This window comes from Suricata suricatta, chromosome X, assembly GCF_006229205.1.
Source record: "Suricata suricatta isolate VVHF042 chromosome X, meerkat_22Aug2017_6uvM2_HiC, whole genome shotgun sequence".
In the NCBI taxonomy this organism is placed as follows: domain Eukaryota; kingdom Metazoa; phylum Chordata; class Mammalia; order Carnivora; family Herpestidae; genus Suricata; species Suricata suricatta.
The window spans coordinates 7,175,788-7,191,508 of NC_043717.1; the positions used below are offsets into that span (position 1 = coordinate 7,175,788).

General features: G+C 42.5%; 1 protein-coding gene across 2 annotated transcripts in view; it reads right to left on the reverse strand.

Moving 5' to 3' along the window:
* The window catches only part of ARHGAP6 (Rho GTPase activating protein 6), a 454,057-nt gene that overhangs the window by 40,585 nt on the left and 397,751 nt on the right, over nucleotides 1–15,721 (reverse strand). For both annotated transcript variants that reach the window (XM_029930914.1, XM_029930915.1), the window contains exons 3-6: nucleotides 14,166–14,237; nucleotides 7,271–7,527; nucleotides 5,526–5,721; nucleotides 1,017–1,072 (exon numbers count right to left, since the gene is read on the reverse strand). In XM_029930914.1, coding sequence (XP_029786774.1) covers nucleotides 1,017–1,072; nucleotides 5,526–5,721; nucleotides 7,271–7,527; nucleotides 14,166–14,237 — 581 coding nt within the window. The remainder of the gene's footprint in view (nucleotides 1–1,016; nucleotides 1,073–5,525; nucleotides 5,722–7,270; nucleotides 7,528–14,165; nucleotides 14,238–15,721) is intronic.

Genomic DNA, 15,721 nt, shown 5'->3' on the forward strand with positions numbered 1-15,721 from the left:
CTACTCTCAGGGCTGGTGGGTGGAGTCAATAAGATAATTTTTTGAAAATGGTCTCCAGGTCCACACAGGTGAGTGTCCCCAAAATGTTACTACGCTATCCTTCCTTCTTGCAAGTCCTGTTGTGAAATGTTAAATGCTGTTCAGTAGTCTTTTGTGTGACTATGGAAAATAAAGACAATACTCCTTTCAGAAGCCCCTTTTGTTTTTAACAAAAAGGAGGTATTTATTTCAGTTAGTTTTAATAATATGAACAAATATTTCCCCAGCTTCATCAACTAAAAATTATTTTCCTTTGCCTTCATTTTTGAGTTGCTGAGTTCCTTCTTTCTGTTGGAACCAAGAGAGGAGACATCACATTTTGATTTTCTTTTAGCCAACAAATGAATTATTTTTTCCAAAGGATGGCTTTTGCCTCTTTGGAAAGCTATCATGAGCACAAATACCTTCCTGATCGTAGGCACGGATTCCTGAAGTTCTAGTATCAAACTTGTGGGAATGTTGCACAGTGCTGACGGAAACCAACGGGTGCAGTCCCCACATGAAAAATGATTTGGGGAATTGATGGATCCATGGAAACTTAACGAGAATTCTTTATTTTTGAGAAAGTAAAACTATCAAAATTAGCATTTATATGAAGAGAATGTCAATGACATTATTCATACTACCTTTAAGGAAAAACAAGTGCTCTACAATAGTCTTCTACTTATTATCACTTACTGTTTAGGTGCTGTCTGAATCTCCTGCTTTTATAATTTCTGTAAGATGGTTATGAATTAGTTTTGTTTGGCTGTATGTGCCATGGGCACATCCAAACGTTTTGCTTTCAAGTGCTTGATCCTCACTGCAGCACAACTTTTCTGAGCCTTTTACCTCTTGGGACTCAATTATATGCTAATTGGTGGGAGGATACCTCGGAGATATTCAGAAATGAATTTGCATACACTTGAACTTTGTATGAGGGAAATTCATTTGAAAGTCCCGTGAAATGTACAATGCGGTCTTTACTTTTCACTTACTTGTCTCACTCTCTTTTTTGAGCTTCCAACTCGGAATATCCCCACGGTCTGGAGGCCTGCAAAGAAGCAAACAAAATCAATAGTCCGGTTTTATGGTTTGAAGCTCTGGAGGAAATCACCGCAGACCCAGAATAGGATGCCAGCGCCCGCTGCAACACACAGAGCTTCGCCCTGCTTATACTTGGCAGTATAACCCTGCAGAACTCCCTGTAACTCCAGCCTGTAACACCAGGGGCGTGTCATGTTAAACATCTGTGATGAAACATTTGTCACGTGATAGTGTGTCATTTCCACGTCTTTTCCATATGAAAAAAGTAACGTTTTCTTCATTATATGGAATAATAACTTAAACATGAATATTATATGAATTTTTAGCTCTCCCTCAGTGGTGGAAATACATACTTCTTGTTTCATTGACTATAACTGAAAACAAACACTTATCGAAGACAATCTAGAAAATGCAGAAAAATGTAAAAGATAATATACTTTTCAAAATACTTGATGCAGAAATAACCACTCTGAATATTTTGGTTTATTTCCATCCAGACTTTACTCGATGTGTGTGTGTGTGTGTGTGTGTGTGTGTGTGTGTGTGTGTGTGTATTTCTTTTTACATAGTTGAGCCAGAGTTTTTATGGATTCAGGTTTGATTCTGGGGGACAAGAATACTCCCTAAAAAGTATGATGTACTTTGGGGGCACAGAGTGTCTGAAGATCTCCTTTTCCTATGCAAGCCATAACTCATCACCACTGATGATCACCATCTCTACTCATTTTTTTCCTTGGGGGCTCATTTTCTCTTCATTTGGGATCTTCAGTTATGAGGCTGATAGGGGTTCAGAGCTGCCAACGGACATTTTGCAGCCACAGGGAGAAAGCTGGTCTGAGAGGGAAGCCAGTACACAGACTCATGCCCTCGTGGTATCATTTGAATCCTGGGTCCAGCTGGGCTTGAATTTAGATATGATGCTGAGACTTCCATATGTAAATAGGATTTGGGGAGGGGGTGATGCTTTGCTTAATCTAGTTTTATTTGGGTTCTTCTCTCTTGCCACTAGAAAAGGTCTGACCCGTACAAATGTATAATTAAATTGGAAAGAATTTCAATCTTTCTAACATTATTTCTTTCATCCAGAACCAAAGTAAACATCTTACTTTGTTTAAGTCATGTTTTAGATTTGTTGGTAGAGCTTTGCCATATTCTTTATAGAACTTTCTTGGCTTCTTACTACAGGTATTCTGGGTAGATTTTTGATATCAGTATGAATGAATTATTTTATTGTGATGGTATATAACTGATTATTGCTCTCACATAGGAAATAGATAACTTTTTGTAGATATAGTTTACAGTCTTGTCACATGATGCATTAAGTATAAGCCCTTTTTGGTTGGTTTTCCAGGGCTTTTCAGTTAGAAAGATAACATCTATAATTACAAATCCATTTATAAATATAATCAGGAATCCATACATCCCATTTATCAGTTCTATACCTAATAAATGGTATCCTGAATTTCCAGAATAATTTGAGAGAATCATGGGGAGAGGCTAATTATTGTTGATTTGCATGATCATACATTAGTGCTTTGCCTTTGGGCGAGATTTTGGTCTGCATCTATTTTCAAAAGACTTCTGTACCTTCTTTGTTGCTGCTGTTGGTGTGTCTGCCTCATAAGCGAGTCCCACCCCTTGCCTAATTTATTGCTTCTACCTCTCTGTGAGCTTAAAAACAGGATAATTGAGCTATTTAGAGTCACTCCAGAATTACATTTCACATCTGCAAAAGGAGTATAATCAGTATCCACCTGAAAAGTCATGCAACAGTTCAATTAATTAATGCATATAAAGGACTTAGAATCATATCTGGCATCTGCAATTATAAAGAGAGAAACAGACCCTGATTGAACGAAATGAATCTCCTTTGTGCAAAACAGAAAACCTTAATATAGCAGGTGTTAGCAAATGTTCATTTTGGCTGCATTTACCTTTTCTGATGCTTTTTGAATAGCTGAAATTTCTACAGAAGTGCAATAGTACCTAAGGGCATTATCTGCACAGGTGGGACTATTTATTTGGTTGAATCCCTCCAGACTCTTCGGAAATGCCCATATCTATGACATTATTTCCTCAATTATAGTACTTCCTCACCCAACAAAAATGACTGTAATTTTAAAAAATGACTAGTTAGTGATCAAGTGTCATAATTTCTATGTATCTCAATTGATCATAATCTGATAAAATATTTGTTTGGTCGCGCATTTATAGGTAGAGCAAATAAGCTATACAGTGACTCTTTTTCGAAGAAAAGATACAGTCTAGGCATTTAGTAACCCCGACTTAAGGTAGTCACTGAGAAAACCAGGTGTACATCAAAACAGGCATAGATCTGGCAAAGGGAACATGACTTTGCTGGGGCCCGTCCCAGAAATCGACGTGATCACCATTCTCTCCTTTTCATCGGAAACCAGAATGGAAATTCGACCCAGAGCCCCTGCACCTCAGGCTTAGGGAATATCAAGTAAAGAGGGCAGGCCTGATAAACCTTAAAATCAGCCTAAATCCCAGAAAGATAATAGCGCTTAAGTCTCCATTATACTGTCTGTGTTGTTGTTGTTGTTGTTGTTGTTGTTTTGAAATTTGTGCTGCTGGGAAGTTGAGGATGCTTAGGGAACTTTAAGCCAGTCCTATAGAAAGCATCTGGGCGCAGGGGGAAGGGGGGCGCACACAGACACGGATGGAGGGAGTCAAGGTCATTGTTCGAGACCAAGTTTGGAGGGAATGAAAAGATCTTGGACAAATGTTTATAAGGCTAAAGTGGATCATACTCTCTGCTCCCCGTTGCCCAAACTGGCAGATAGAGGCTTAGGAGATTGTTTTTGAGGTTTGCTCTTTTTTTTATTGGTTTTAAGCGACCAAGACCAGTATCTATTTGCATTTGAACAGTCTCTTAGTTTTCTGGAGCTAAACACCATGGAAACCAGAGACAGATCAGGGCCTTGAGAAATCACTCTGGATAATCTTGTCCCATTTAGGCCCTAGGCTGCATGGTAACGATTCCAAAAAAGGAGGCACTGTGCAGTTTTTTAGCAAGCTTAAAAGAAAGGTTATTTTACAAATGATAATCCATGAAAATTTATTTTCAAAAAGAACATAGAAAGACATACAAAGTTTTCTTTCATGTAAGCAGTTACTCAACCTGGCACTAGAGTTTTATGTGATTGGAGTACAATTTTCTCACTTAGGGCCCTTTCAAATGCTTACAGTTCAGTCTCTACGTTCTTTGCAGGGAAAACTATAATTAAAAATTATGAGTCGCTTTTCCTACATCCTCGTGAAATTTCGGTTGAATTGACATATTTGCCGTACTGAATTCTTTAGTTGCTAAGCTGTTTTTAAAAATAATTCCGTGCAAGTAATATTTATTATTGAACACCTACGTTGTATTAATCATGATAATAAGTGCTGGGAATCAAAAATGACAAAGACATTTTCCTTGACCTCCAGCATACCTTCCCAGGAGAAGTGACAGATGCACACACACACACACACACACACACACACACACACACACGTCCATATAAAAATTCTGTATAGACAAAGAAAGCTTCGATATGTATTATTTTTATTAAGTCATCCATCTGTTACCTAGTGATTAAGGCAGTTAGAAATCTCCTTCATAATTTTGTTTATAAAGTCTCACTTTTACTGGAAACAATTAGATGAGAGTGTTAACAGTAGGTAGGTCTCCCCAACAGCCTCAGGATGCCTTTGCTTCTCTGTTCCTTTTTCTTTTCATTACAAGGAGCATTTCATTTTAGAGCAAAGAAGCAATTATGTTTTCTCATGTCCACAAAATGCAATAGGAAACACATTAAGATTATGGAAAGAGCAGTTCAGTGAGCCAAAAGTCTACATTTCAGAAAAAGTTTTGACGAAGTGTACATTATTTTTAAGTCAACAAATTAACTGGAGTTGAGTTGCCAAAAGGGTCACTGTGAAGAATCTGAAGTGGACATCTTCCCGCAAAAACCGTAAATAGCCATATAAAAAGCTATTGCCAAAACCCGTGTAATTTCTATTTATTTATGGAATGGTTTGCAAATCTTTGTTTGTTTGTTTGTTTGAAGGTGGACTCTCATGTATTTAAAGGAAGTCTTGTTAGTAACCTCGATGCATGAAAAAGATAAAAGTGGCTGTGTTCTGTTTGAAGGGAGGCTTGGGGACAGACCCAGTCCAACAGATCTTGGCCTCCCCTAAGATGCCTGGCCCCAGGTTCATGCCTGAGGACCCTTGGGCATTGGGCAGCCTGAACACCGTCAAGTTGATTTTTGTCCCCCACAACCTTGTTCCGCCCAGTACCCTTTTAAGCAAACACTCAGATCTGTAAGGAAATGTCAGCCTAGAGTCTGATCAAATGACTAAAGCACTTAAATCCATGGGCGCTTAAGTCCATGATGCTTGAGTACATGAAAGTCTCTCATACTTGGTCACTGACAGACAAGTCTGCTTACCGTGTTTTTCTAGATGCTGACAGCAGCTGTCCACCAGCCTGGGGACCTGTCTGTAAATAGGATTCAGACTCAGTTTTTTATCTCTGGCTTTTTCTTTTTTACTCTGAGCTTCGGCAGGCAAGGAGAGTTGTAAAGCTTCTAGAAGTCGAGACTGATTGTCATCAAGATCCGTGATAGAGTCCACTGACATCGCACCCTGCAAATTATACACAGCCATGAACAAAGAGTGCGGACGGGGAAAATGAAAACAGCGTCCCTGAGATGCTCTCCAATAACACTTTGGCTCATGACTATCTGTCACATTTACAATGATGCCGCTTGATTGAATCATGCTGTTTGTGCATTAGAAGGAAAGCAGCAAACACCTTTTGAAAACATTAGGAAACCACCACCACATAGGGCCAGGTAACGGCAGTCACGATGCCGACAAACATTTTCCAAATGGAAGACACGAGAGGGCAGACGTATCATATTTCCCGACCACTTCATTTCTTGGAATGAGAAAAATCACATACCCGAGGAATGAGGTCAAGTCAGAGGAGCCTTGGGAGTGAAAAGAAGATTGCAACTATGCCTCTAGGACGTAGATTTTTCAAACTGGATTTCATGGAACAGGGTTAGCTTGGTTTCCCCCAGAAATGGCACAAAGAGCTTTATCAGGGAAGGAGTGGGGAAATGAGAGAGGGAAGGGAGGGCATCGGATGGGAAGCATCACCAAGCCTATGACAAGCCAGTGGACAGCTTGTGCCCAAGACCCTGAGGACATCTGGGAGACCGCGTAGGTCAAGCGTCTCAGAGGTAACCATGCTAGGGAGCTGAGCTGTTTATACCACAAGCCTCAGAAGTCATCGATTAAGGGCAACTTCCGGTAGGGGCAGGGACATTAATGCTTCTGCACTGGCAGGTGGGAGGAGGGCCGCCGTGTTGGAAATGGTGAAGGCTGAGCACAGGGGAGCAGGGCACGAGCCACGTCTGTACAGCCGCCCCTCCTTCATGAAGCACAGAGGAAGGAGTTTGCAAGCCTGTCCTAGCAATGCCTGGCCAGAGGAGAAGGCGTTTGCTGGGCCCATTGCCTGGGCTCCAGATTTCCAGTAAGCTCTCACACGGAGTTTGGGTGTTATTGTCATGGAACATGCAATCCGAGAGACGATGATAAAACTGGAAGAACAATTCCATCACACAAATTTAAATATCCCACAAGGTCACTTCCTCGTTTTTAAACTTAGCTGGAGCCTTGAGAAACAGCAGTGTCTCAGCCACCCGCTTTATCTTGGAGAGGTCTTAAATGTGGATTTTAAATGGGGAGTGTCTGCGCTTTTACTGAGGACAGTAGTGAGGGGCTGTGGGTGGCACGCATTTGGTTCTCCAGGCAAGGGGAAGAGGAGAGGCCTCCCAGTGACCAGGTGTGGTTCTTGGACTAGAGACTGAGAGAGTAACCAGCACACCCGGCCCTGCCCCCAAGCCCCACAGTCTCAAGGCCGAGTCAGGTAGAACAGCAGCAGATTACACTAGAGCACAGTCAACAGAGACATTGTAGAATGTTCAGGATTCCATGGGGCACATGGCTAACCAAGGAGGGGCACCCAACAGCTTTGAGAGGGGTCAGGACAAGGCTCTGAGGGTGTGCCCAGTGCCCTACGGCCCTACGCCCGGATGGGGCTGTTGACAGATACCTGGACTACATTTCCAGAATAGTGCTCTGGTTGCTTCTGCAATGGTGTCAGAGAAAGCCCTGGCCAACTCACCCTCCTCCTGACCCGAGGAGCCGGTTCTGGGGTGTTCGGGGACGTTGACTCATTTGGTGTTTCCGAGGTGGAGCTGAGAGATGAGTTACTGCTTGAGAGTTCTTTGTTTTGTCTTTTATTTCCAAACGGGAGGAGGGAAGCCACAAAATCAGATGCGTCCTTTTGCTCGTCCCTCTGCAAGTCCTGCTTGAGCTTATAGGCCCGGTCATTTGCAATGACTTGGGACAAGGGCATTCCAAATGCCTGTGGGATGAATTCTGGAATCAAAACACAAACATTCACTTGCAGCCATGACCGGACCAGGGAAGGCGCTCACTGGTGTTTCAGCCCTAAGGGCAGACATCTTCAAAGGCCTGTTTCCTGAGGTGACGTTTGTGTTTTTCAGAGTGGCCAACGTTTCTATTTCTATCAAGCAGACCAGTATGTTTTTAGAAATGTAGGCCTGTGGTCCCCTCGCCCCACACACGTATCTCACGTACGTTTTAAAGGCAGAAACTTTATGGAGAAATGTGACTTTTTGATAGAATGTACACTAGGCTTTAGCCTCATGAGTATGAGCCGTTAGCCTGTGATTTGTGTGTCTCCAGAGCCTCCGAACTTACAAGGCACGAGAAGGCTACATGTCTTCATTTACTTAGCAGTCACTTCACGTAACAGCTACCGCGTGCCTTGTCAAGCTACGCGATGGGGAGTACAAGGCTCACCAAAGGTCTAGTCCTTGCTCTTGAAGGATCCAGAGTCAGGAAGGGGGTCAGATATGTAAACAACTACATAGGTATCTGCCAGATAGGCACGGAAGCGATCACTGAAGTTTAGTTAAATAGATATACTTTGAGGTTCCCAGTCAAAGCACCAGGACATCAAGTGAGGACCCGAATGGCTGTCGCCCTCATGATCTACACTCCAGCCATTCCGCTGGCTACATGCACAGTTGGGCTCTCGTCACTAACTGACTAACCAGTGAGGGGGTCCAGGACACAATGTGTTAAGTCCTTCTGTAAGGACGGTGTTGGGGAAGGAGCCTAATGCAGAAGTCTATGGCTTTATTCGGAGATGTACACACAGTTGTTTTCCGGATCGCTGTAGCAAGTCCATATGTACACATGTCCGCTGTAAGCACATGGGTCCTTAGGGCCAGGCATTTTACTGGCAATATTTTAGATGTATGCTGAAAAGCATTACTGTTCAAGTTAAATGCATTGTTTCTTTTAGAGTCAAAATTACATCTCCGACCAGGAGAATACTGGAGTCTAGGCTCTCCCTTGTTTTTCTAACCCATATGAATAAGACCAGAATGACCAAGAGAGAACAATTGTAAGACTTGTTTGTTCTTTGAAAGAGAGAGCTAACATTAAATCAGGTGCAAAGAGGCTTTGAAAGGGTGCCTTCCTTGATCTATGGCAACATTCTTAACATCACTGGGATAATGGCCAAGACTACATTAAAAGCAGAAACGGGGGCACCTAGGTGGCATGGTGGGTTGAGCGTCTGACTCTTGGTTTCAGCTCAGGTCATGATCTCATGGTTTCTGAGTCGAGTCCCACATTGAGATCCACACTGAAAGCTTGGAGCCTGCTTGGGGTTCTCTCTCTCCCTCTTTCTCTGCCCCTCCCTTGCTTGTGCATGAGTACTTTCTCTCTCTCAAAATAAATAAACAAAAGAATTATTTAAAAAAAAAAAAGCAGAAATGGTACTTGAAAAGTCTGTACCTCTGGTTCTATCAAAACATGAATCTGTTTTGAAGTGAAAAATCAAAATGTCAGCATTTGGGGATTTTCAGAAGATGCTTACCATTCTCTATCATTCTCAACAAACTAGGTGGCATATGATAATAAAAAGAAATTTAGGCATGTTTTTGAGTGACTGATGTAGACAAGTGCAGCAAGATGCAGTATTCACTATTGATGAAGGCCACCTCCACTAACTAGCAAAGGGGACGATATCGGACCACCTCCTGTGCACGCCAGGATTTATCCTGTATATCTGTGCTGTCTTGTGTATGGGAATAATCACATAGCCTTACTTAAAAAAAAAACTGGGGAGGTGGTGCCTAGCTCAGTAGCTTCAGCAGCCGACTTTGGCTCAGGTCATGATCTCACAGCTTGTGAGTTCGAGTTCTGCCTGGGGCTCTCTGCTGTTAGCTTTGGTATCCATCATTTTTAATGTCCCAAACTCTGCCACCCTCCTTGCAAGCTGGAATAATTGAATACAAATTAAATGGATGGAATGCATGAGGTCATGCTTCTCCATTTTTATTTCTCTTTTAGTTTTACTCAAGAGCTGATACTCTAACAGACTTTTTATTTTTCCCTAATAGGCTTTCTTGCCTGGCTGAGTTTATTTATTCTTTTGGTGACAGAATTTTAATGTAGTATCTTGTTTCTCATCGCATTCTCTTGAGAACTCTTACAAGCTCCAGAAAGGAGGCCTCTCCATGTAACTTGTGTTACACTGTCTACAGTCCCTGGAAAAGTCTAAGCAGGATCCCTTGAATATTATTGCTTCTCCAAGCATGGCTATTGTGAAATTGAGGACTCATCACAAATCTATTGAGCAAAACCTTCCTCGGGTGTAAATAAAATGTTGGGCGCACGTGCTTATCCATGGATTCCAAATGCTTCTCTTAGGGGGGAATACCCTAGAGACTCTGTGTTGATAGTGGCTGATACAGCTGATAATAGGTTTTAAAAACCATATGGACATTTCCCAAGACCCACTATTCTGGGGCCAGGGACAGTGTGTATCATGTTCTAATAATCTACAGTACATGTTCCCTAGGAACACTGCCTCCCCTGCTATGCTTGTTAGTAGCAACTGTGCACCTTCCGCTGCATGAACCGCGGGGTTGGGGGTTCATCCTTGGCTCCCTACTGCCACTTCCAGATGTGTGCCTTCCCACCATGTGGCAGAAATGGGCCACTGTGAGGGTACTCTTGCCTCCTGCTTATTGCTCTATTGTCACTGACTTTGACTCGTGGTCAGACTCCCCAATCTACCATCACCATTGGTGGTTTGGATGTCTACCTAAAGGGCCCATCTAATTCTCCATCTTCACATCTCCTTGACCTTCTCTTCTCCTCTTACTTTTTCCTTCATGCCACCTTTTCCACCCACTCACTCGGTCCCCTCCTGGACAGTGTCCTCACCAGAAGTGATTCCACCTCCGGATTCAGGCTTCCTCCCTCCACTCTTGCCTTACTCTCATCCCAAGTTCACGTGTTACACCGCAGGGTGGCAATCTGTTTAACCACACCATTAAGATGCCCCTTCTCCTTCATGCACTTTAATGGCATCTCGATGTTCTTGGCATGCAGACCAACATTGTGCTGGGGTCCGCACAATCCCGTGTGAGATGGCCCCTTCCTACTTGCCCCTGCAGTCACCCCCCCCCACCCTACCTCTGGTTCTCTGAGTTCCGGCAACAGCACTCAAAGACGGCATTTAGTCGTTCTCTTTGTGAAGTTCTACGTGGTGATAACTGATACTTGATTTTTCTACGGCTATTTAATATGACACAAAATCAGGTTGTATCCACTATTTCTATCTAGTGCTGCTTCACAGCTCACACGTAGTAACATTCTTAGACTCTGGGGAAAATAAAACCTGGCATGATACCAGTTCAGTGCAAAGAAATGTGCCACACCTAAATTATCCCCAGATTTTATATCCATAAATATATGGCATAATCTGAAAATATACTGTGGAGAGGGGACCTGTCTCTCAGACTTATGCCACAACAAAACCTACTTCTGCGCTCCGATCAGGAACCACATTAACTGGGACAAAGTAGCTACTTTAAACTCTTTTCCCTCAAAATGATTTTTTTGACACAAGAAAGAAATTTTCTGAAGTTCTGAAAGTTAAAAAAAATGCTTTTTGGCTGCCAAGTAATTTAACTAGGAGAAATTAAGGACTGGGAAGTATTCTGTATGAAAATATGTTTTCCAACCCAGCATCAATCTTGAATTAGTTTCCATATGGAACTCAAAAGTCATACGGGCAGGAGGGACACAGCAGTGTCACACAATCTGTTGTGTTTTATGTTCAGGCAATTAAATAAAAGACAGGACATGATTCATTCTGATTGAATCAATTAATCTAGCAGCATATCAAACACTTAATGAATCACTCTTTATTGGGAGAGCAATTCGATTCTAAAAAGCTGCTCCTATTTATTTTTAGATGACCTAACCCAAGAGGTCACTTTGAGTTTCCTGTTTTCCTTCTTTTACTCTTGGACGCAAATGATTATCATTTTCCACATGTGCAGCTGTTTGGAGCCCCGATGTTAATATTCAAGTGGAAGAAAATCATGTGAACCATGATAACTGTGTCAGACCTGCACGCTGTCCCCTCACGCCCTGCTTCCCAGGTTTTTCAGAAAAGATGCCCGGTAATTAAGGTTCACTTAAGCCCAATACTTGTTCATTTTAAATGTCAGAGCTACTTTAAAAGAGAAAAAAACCCCTTCTTTTGCCATGAAGCCTGATATTTCTCCATTTAGTTCGATGGGCAATGTGTCTTGTCTTTTTTAAAAATATTTTTTAAAGTGTATTTATTTTGAGAGAGGCAGAGAGAGCATGAGTGGGAGAAGGGCAGAGAGAGAGGGAGAGAATCTCAAGAAGGTTTCCAGCTGCCAGTGCAGAGCCCAATGTGGGGCTCGAACCCACAAAACCGTGAGATCATGACCTGAGTTGAAACCAAGAGTCGAATGCTTCACCGAGTGAGCCACCCAGGTGCCCCAATGTGTCTTTTCTTTGGACCACCAGGACCTGCCTTCCTTTTTCAGCCAGCTCCCTGTGCAGCCTTAGAGAACACTGCCAAAGGTTCGCCAAGCCTACGTAATATATAAGTATGATTTGGTCTGAAAAATGTATAATGGTTCAGTACATATTGGTCAATTACTTCCCCTGGCCTTCCTTTTTCTGCTCATTCACATCCTTGCTTCCTGTTGTTTTGTAATATAAGCAAGCACACACACATCTCCCAGTGTTGAGGGAACTCAACCATCTCCTGCAGAAAACGCTCATTTGTCTTGGTCTAGCCTGAATGGGCACTTCTGAAGAATCACTGGACATCTACATTATGAGTATTCAAATCCTAGTATCCGTATCATCATCCTACAATAAACCAACTTTAAAGATACACATTCCTCGGGGTGTCTGTGTGGCTCAGTCGGTTAAGCGTCTGGCTTCGGCTCAGGTCATGGTCTCACTTTCATGGGTTCGAGCCCCTCATTGGGCTCTGTGCTGACAGCTCAGAGCCTGGAGCCTGCTTCTCATTCTGTATCTGCCTCTCTCTCTGCCCCTCCCCTGCTCATACAGTCTTTCTCTCTCTCAAAAAGTAAATAAAACACTAAATAAAAGATACACATTCCTAATGCCAGTCTGTGTGTTCCCATGAATTCACTTTATAAACAGTAGAATTACTCTAACCTCGTGAGGTAAAGGTGGTCAGTGACAGGAACAGAATGAGTAAAAACTCTAGTTTGAAAAAGCTGCCCTGGTTACTAAGAGTCGTTTAAAACTAAGGGTAAGAACATGTGAACCAATGACATAGATCACAACTTATCCGACAGCGGTAGGTATATGGACAAGAGTTAATGCCCTTTGCCTTAATTATTCCAGCAGCAGATTCTGCTGTGACAGGATATGCCCCGGTGAGTATGCTAGTCGACCTGGACTGGAATTGGCATGTGAGAAGCTGCACATTTGTGGTTTATAACATCACTCATGTCCAGCACCCCTACAGACCAGGGGTGGAGGCCAGAGATGCCACTAGACATCTCACACTGTCAACAGGGCAGCCTCCATAACAAAGAATTATCCAGTCTAAAATGTCAGTAGACCCAGGTTGAGAAATCATGCTCTAAGGGAAGGAAAACATGGATTCTCCATTCTTGAGAATTTTTCTAATCTCCCTGTAGTCCAAAGAACCAAATGTCATGACACTTTTAGGCACAGTTCAACACTTGGGTGCAGAGTCTGGGATCAAGGGTGTGGACTAGGGCTTGTCTAGTGCCAACCGCAATGCATTTATTTTTCTACCTTCAATTTCACTGCCTTCCATTATTTTTCAAGCAGAAATTCAATCATTATAGAAAAGAACTCTGAGGTGAAACATATGGCTCTCCTCAGTCAACACTCATTCATTTTGTCACATAAAATGGAAGTACGTTCATACGACTGCACTGTTCAGTGGCCATTTCATATGGGCCTCTACATGCAAGCCACAGAACGTTGCACTGTGCTAATGGGGCCCAGGTGCCCGTTATGCAGGCTGGGTGAATATTAGTTAAAAATGACCACAAATACCTCTCAAAGAGTAGCTAATGTGTCAGTTCCCTAAATAGACATAGAAGGGACACAAAACAGTATGAAGAGAGTCAACAGTCCCCAAAACATATAAGGCAAAATCTAAGCCTTCTGTAATCTGACACAGAAATGCTGAGAATGACCCATCCCCAGTGGCCCATGAGGATGAGGCTGTTTCTTTCCAGTAGTCACAGTAGGCGAGTCCATACTTTTCCTCATTCAGCTAGCCCTGCCTAACTATCAGGCCTCGCCAGGCAGCTGGTTAGCGTTAGAGATGCTGTCCATGGCTACTCAACCCAGGTTCTTCATATGCGCTGCTGATTGGCCAGCATCATAATTGGAACCAGAAACTTGGCCGAAGTCACACTTTGCTCGAACCAGTTGAATTCATCAATTCGGGCCAGGGCCACTCAGACACAAAAGAGTGGACAAAAACAGGCTTTAATGACATTCCATTGTAGAAAGCCAGTTTACATAATAGAGTCGAACTGCATAAATCTAGGCGATTCAAAAACCCCACCAAATTCAACCATTATGCTTCGCGGCACATACATCTGTGGCAAGTTCATTCTGTCCTTTACCTCGGTCTTTGTTCTTCTCCTTTCCTAGTGAATCCAGTTTCTTTCTCAAAGATTTCTTTCTCTTCTGCCCATCTGCAAATATTAAAAGAATGACAAATTGTAAATACAAGCTATACGTGTGACATCTTACACTGTCAGTAACTATATTTGAGCAAAAGCATGACTTCTCACTTACATCACTCATAATTTGGCATTTTATTTTATTTTATTTTATTATTTTTAATGCTTTTTATTTATTTTTGAGAGAGAGAGAGACACAGTGCAAGCAGAAGAGGGTCAGAGAGAGAGGGAGAGACAGAATCTGAAGCAGGCTTCAGGCTCTGAGCTAGCTGTCAGCACAGAGCCTGACGCGGGGCTTGAACCCACCAACCGTGAGATCATGACCTGAGCCAAAGCCGGACGCTTAACCGACTGAGCCACCCAGGTGCCCCTAATTTGGCATTTTAAACAGAGTAATGGCTCTAAAAATACATGAAAATCTCTGACATGGGGAGTAACACAGCCAGAATCTGGATGTACACTCCTAAATTTTGTTTCAATCATGGAAGGCAAAGGAAACTTACCTCCTTCAGAATTAACTTAACGGTGGCACTCGATATGTTTGCTGTTACTTTTACATGAGTCTCTTCCTGTTTTTCATGATTACACAAACCAATGTCCTCTTGAATTAAATCTCCATGGGTGGAGAGCCAACAGGACGCATGATTTTGACACTTATGAGCTGGTAGAGTGTAAGTGGATAAGGAAGTGAATCTAGGGGTCCAGAGAACTCAGACTAATTATTGCTGCACAATGTACTAACTGTGTGACTGTGGACAAGTCTCACTGCATCTGTAAAATAGGCATTTCATGGGGTTGCTGTGTGAATTAAATGAAACGATGCATCTAAAGGGCTTCTTCATGGGGACCCTGATGCATGTGCATAAATTCAGATCAACTTCCTTTTCGGTGCCTACATAGTATTCTATAGTGAAGCTGGACACTTGGCGCATTTCTAATTTTTCATGATAATAAGTAAGGCTCAATATCCCTTTAGCATCTTGTACTTAAAACAAATGTGCTTGCACATCCGGCTCACTTACCAAATAATAAAGATACCACTCATATCAGTAGGCAGCTACAATTGACTCCTGAGATGTCACCAGAAAATACTGCCAGTCATCACGGCAAGAATGCATATCGGGATTATGCAACCATCAACTTAACATGCGGGAGGTGCAAATTTGGAATCCACACGGACACCAAATGAGGGAAATGTAGCCCATGCTGCGAGGAAACTTACATTTAAAAGGGGGATTAAGAATTGTTGTTTTGCTAGTATCTTGTTGAGTATTTTTGCATCTGTATTCATTAAGGATATTGGTCTGTAGTTCTCTTTTTTGGCTGGGTCCCTGTCTGGCTTGGGTATCAAGGTGATGCTGGCTTCGTAGAATGAGTTTGGAAGCTTTCCTTCTATTTCTATTTTTTGGAATAGTTTGAGAAGAATGGGTATGAGCTCTGCTTTAAATGTCTGGTAGAATTCCCCTGGGAAGCCATCTGGCCCTGGGCTTTTATTC